This window comes from Galeopterus variegatus, unplaced genomic scaffold, assembly GCF_000696425.1.
Source record: "Galeopterus variegatus unplaced genomic scaffold, G_variegatus-3.0.2 Scaffold81, whole genome shotgun sequence".
Classification (NCBI taxonomy): Eukaryota; Metazoa; Chordata; class Mammalia; order Dermoptera; family Cynocephalidae; genus Galeopterus; species Galeopterus variegatus.
In genome coordinates, this window is record NW_007726192.1 from 364,390 (window position 1) to 369,281 (window position 4,892).

General features: G+C 62.0%; 1 protein-coding gene across 3 annotated transcripts in view; it reads right to left on the reverse strand.

Moving 5' to 3' along the window:
- GDNF (glial cell derived neurotrophic factor) overlaps window positions 1-4,527 on the reverse strand; it is a 28,720-nt gene extending 24,193 nt beyond the window's left edge. Inside the window, exons 1-2 of one of the 3 annotated variants that reach the window (XM_008579729.1) lie at window positions 4,325-4,527; window positions 9-107 (exon numbers count right to left, since the gene is read on the reverse strand). In XM_008579729.1, the coding sequence (XP_008577951.1) occupies window positions 9-81 (73 nt within the window). In that variant the 5' untranslated portion in view covers window positions 82-107; window positions 4,325-4,527. Of the gene's footprint in view, window positions 108-835; window positions 1,040-4,324 lie in introns of those variants that run through there. The other 2 variants (XM_008579721.1, XM_008579713.1) reach the window with 2 other exon arrangements.
- Window positions 4,528-4,892: the final 365 nt, after the last annotated feature.

Sequence of the window (4,892 nt, forward strand, 5' to 3'; positions counted from 1 at the left end):
CCTCTTACCGGCGGGCAGCGGGAAGGCGGACGCGGGGTGGAGCAGCACCAGGCAGACAGCCACGACATCCCATAACTTCATCTTAGAGTCCCGTCCGGCGGCGGCACCTGCGCGGGCGGCGGGAGAACCGCAGAGTGCACGTTAGGCCTGCGCGCCGCACCCCGCGGGTCCCCGGGCGTCCCCCGCCCGCTGCACGTCCCCGGAGCTCCCCACGAACACCTCGCACTTCCCGTGCCGCCCCCAGCTGCCCTTCTCTTCCTCCGCCACCGCCAGGAGGATGAATTTTGAGCAGGGCTGCTGCTCCCGCCGGTAACCCCCCAACACAACGACACCGGGATTACTGTCCAGTCCCTTCTCCTGGCGCAAAACGTTCCCCCATTCTCCGGGGGGCAACAGAGCAGCCCCCCCAGCTGCGTCCTCTGCCCCAGCCACAGACCTGCCCTCCCCGCCCGGCAGGTCCCACGGGCCTGGGAAGCAGCCCCCGGCCCCAGAAGTGACCGCCCTTTCTCTTTGGGGATAAAATGAGCGCACCCCTCCCTGCCTCGGTCCCGATCCTGCTCGCGGATAGGCGGGGGCAGGCGCGGTGGCACCACTCAACCCGCCCGCCGCCCACACTTGGTTCTTCCCACCTCAGTAGGTATTTTGTTATTTGAATCTGGAGTTAGTAGGGAACTTGGAGACTTGTGGCCTGTATGGGAGTATCTGGGTTACGTTACTTAACTCCTGAAGCATCAACTCCGCTTAAAATACTAGCTCCTCCTCAAGGTTACGAACATTAAATGACGCATGAAAAGGTGCAGCGGAGCACCAAGGAAGCGCCCAGTAAATGCTTTACCAAGGCCGTCAGGCAGGGATCGCATTTGTCTTGAAAATTTTAATCCTCGTGGTATACCTGAAAACCCTCTTTTGCTTTTATTTTTGCAGCTTTGTGAGATTCTGTCCCTAATTCCTTCCCAGAGGAATTAATTCCCGGAGGAGTCGCTAGCTCCCCGCGCCCCTGTCACGCCTGGACGATTGCACCCGGCCCCTGACGCTTTGGGGGCGCTGGAGCCCGGAAGTCCTAGACCTTGAGACGGCGCGGGTGGGGTCTCAGCCCTTCTCAGCGAGGGGGCTCCATTTGGCTTTTCAGGCCTCACACCCCGAGAAAGGAGGTCGCGCAGTCGGAGGTGAGCGAGGAAAAGGCACTGTCAACCCAGGGCCAAGTCCCACTCAATTAGGGAGTAGGCAGGGACCGAGGCACCTTAGCGTGCGGTGTTACCCGGTCCCCTCCTAATTCCAGTGTTCCACTCTCCAGAGAACCTAGTGACTGCAGAGAATTCTCACTCGGAAACTACGAGATTGATGCCCGTCCCGGCTCCCGGTGCAGGCCACCCGGGGAAGCGTTCAATTCGCCCGCTACCTCCCACGGCTGCGGGGACGAATACATTTTCCATCCCTTGGGCGTCTGTTTGCTATGCAGCTGCTGGGCTAGGGGAATGTGTAGGGACTAGGAACTCCGAGCGACCTGCAGCACCAAGCGCTTCACGCGCGGGCTGGTTTGCAAACCCGGGAAAAAGCAATGGCTCTGGGTAAAACTGCACCAGGCCGTGCAAAATAAGAGCGGAGAGGCTCTTTGGCAGCTGGGACCGGGAAACGCGAGGCCTCCCGTCCCCTCGGTGCCAGCTCCCGGTGCGTGCGAAATGGCTGGCGGTCAGCAGAAGCAGGGAGGCACGGGGTTCACGCGCCATTCCCAATGGCAGTGCCCACCAGCAGGAAGGGACAGAGGCACCAGATTTCCCTTCCGCATTAAGAGGGTTTCTCCCCTTCTGCTTGGCCGACCGAAGGCTTTTGAAATTGGACGTGGAGATCTCAATTAGAAGTGTGGTGAAGCTGGCAAAAGAGGACACAGTGGAAAACTCCCCGCCTCTCCAGAGGAGGCTCCCGGCTCCGGTCCCCGCCCTCGGCTGGGTGCCGCAAGCGCCCCCAAAGAGCTCCCCCTTCTCCCCGGGAGGGACGGGGAGGGCGCATTCTTCCCTCCGAGCGCCGCCGGGGCCGGCTCCAGTCCGAGCGGCTCTTCAGCTCCCGGTATTTGCTGGGCGGGGAAGGGGGGGCCGGGGACTCGGCGCACACAGCGGTCTACTAGGACGTCGTTCTCAGAGTCCATCTGAACCCCACCCCGCGGATTCCTTGTTTGTCTCTTTGTCGCTTTCCCCAAACACATCTACATCTGCCCGGCATGTTTTCCCCGCAGCCACCGGCCTTTGCTACACGTGCGAATTGCTTGACGCGCTTCCACGCGCGGGAACCTAATTCTCCTTTGGAAGTTGGCTCGGCCAGGTGACCCAGGCTAGTCTCCCCTCTGGGTTCGGGACCAACGCGCCCCGGCAAGGCCAAAGGTGGGTCCCCAGGCCTGGGGCGGAAAGGACGCCCAGGAACGCGGGAGGAGTGTCGCAGAAGCCGCCGCCTGCCGCGGGGAGCTTCTGAGTTCCCGGCACCAGAGGGCACCAGAAACCGCCCGCGTCCTGCAGCGCCCAAGCGGCCCGGAGGCCGCGTTGTCATTTTAAGTGTAAGACCGGAGAGCAACCGCTCGCTCTACCATCCTCCCTAGATCCGAATTAATCCGGGGACCTGTGAGTGTCCTCACAGGCATCCTCCTTTTCACGCTCCTACCCCTTCCTTCTCTCCCTAGTTTTCTTCTTCCCACTTCACCTGAGCTGGTTTCTTGGCAACCGTCTTTTGACCCTCCCCCATTCCCCGCGTCACAGTGACAGCTTCGCGGAGAGTGAGCGCTGTCGCTGTCAGTGCCCCCGCACCTTCCCGTGCCTGGCAGGCTGGGACGTTTGTTTGGGCTTTGCCTTCAAGATCCAGGTCTCAGGGAGAGAAAAAGGCGGTGGGGCGGGGCGACGGGTTTGCCATAAACTCGGGGTCTTCTTCTGGGGTCGGGACAGAGAGTGCTGAAAGATCCATTGCTTTTCTTAACTGCCTTGTGTCCTTGATTGATGGAGGAATTATTTCCCCTTACCCCCTCCCCCCAGTTGCGGGACCCGACACACGGGAAAGAAGAAGAATGCGGGACACTGCTCGTAGGCAAGCTGGAGAGGGGCTCTGTCAAAGGGCCCGAGGGCAGGTTCCAGGTCCGGAAGTTCCCGAATCTCTTGCGGGAGTGGGCTAGGGACGCGGCAGGCTTCCCGGACACCCGACACTTGTCACTTGTTGAAAAGGCGGCACCTTTCCCGCCCAAGAGAAGGCGCAGCGAAACAGTGAGGGCATGGTGGAAGCCCCGCGGCTTTGCAGGAGGGGATGCATGCGTGTGTTTGGAAACATCTCTTCCTTGAAATACTTAAGTTTTCAAAATACTGAGCAAGAGTGGAGCGCGCTCTCACAACCGCGGCAGGGGCTGGGGGAGTTGTGTTTGTCCCTGCCAATGAGCAAAAACGTTGCGAGCTCGGGGCTGGGCAACCCCCGGGGGCGCGCACGTCGGCTCTGCAGGCGGATCGTGCCACAGCCCAAACTAGCGAGGCGCCACGAGGCTGGCTGCCGGCAACCCGCGAAGGTCCATTCCCGGCCCCGAGGAGGGTTTCTTTTCACCGGGTGGGGCTCGAAACCAAGCCATCGCGGAATCAGTCCCGAGGTGGCTGAAGGTAGTGGTGGGGAGCATTATTGGGGAGGAGACACAGAGTGCAGGAGAAGAGAAGTCATTAAAATAATCATCTCGATGGCCTAACGGAGACCTTGAGGAGCCCCGAGTCTGTTCGAGATGGAGAATACCAAGGGAGCCCCTCTCCTAACCTCGACGGGAATGGTTGGTTAATTGAGGTTGAGGGCATTAGGAAAGTGCCAGCAACCGGATTCCGAAAAGGGGAGGCACGCAGCTTTGCACGACGGCACGCGGAGGAGGTGAGCCCTCTATTTTTAGGCTCTAGGTACCTCTGCAGCAGTCCCTCCCCCGGCCTGCTCTTTCCCTTGGAACAGACCAAAACAAGCTTAACAGTAAGTTATGCTGTTGGCAATGGTAATGTCTTTACAGCTGCACGTCCGGAGAAGGCACTCTCTGGCGGCGGTGGGTTCGAAGATGACCCAAGCCCCGCACGGTTCGGGGACTTGACAGAGGAAGCCTCACCAAATGGGTGAGGAAACTGCCCCTCTCTGCCATGCCGGAGTCCAGGCGCGCCCCTCCTCAAGGCCAACATCTCCTGCGTTCAACTTCTCCCTCTGTCCTCCTGCAGCTTCGGCTTCCTCTAGTCTTTCCACTTTCCATCTCACCGCCTGCTCTGGGGCACAGCCGCGCCTGCTGGCGACGCAGGCGCCACCCGCCCCCTCCACCCCAGCCCGCTCCCCCACTTACCTCGGATCCGGTCTCCGCAGACCCCCAGTTGGACATTAACTCCAGGTGCCCGGAGTCCCAGCCAGGAGACCCATCCGGGCCGAGGGCAGGAGCACAGAGCCCCGCCCAACTGGACAGGGGCTAGAGTTCGCAATCCTGGGGTCGCGCGGGGCAGCAAGGGCGCGCAGAAGGTGGCGGCCAAGGTTCCCGTAGCCGCCACGGCAAGAAGCGCGAGGGCTGCCGACAACTCTCCCGCCGTTCCCCAGCACCTCCAGAAGCCGAAGTCCGAGCAGCCGCCGCCGCCTTGGGTGGGGGGTGACACGGCTGCGCGCGCCGCGCTCTTGGCTGGGGCTGCACCGGCCCGGGGCGCTGCGAGAGGTTCAGCGGCGGCCGCCGTGCTCTGTGCCTCCTCGGGGCGCGGTGTCTGGAAGCACGAGATGGGCCTGTCTGATGCTGCCGCGGGAGCTGAGGTCTTGCCTGGAGATCCGAACGAGACACCACGTCAACCGGCGCGGGGAGTTCGGTGAAGACATGAGGGCGCCAGGAGCTCAGGCTGGTCGTCGAGAGCCCGGGCCGGGGGGCCGGGGTG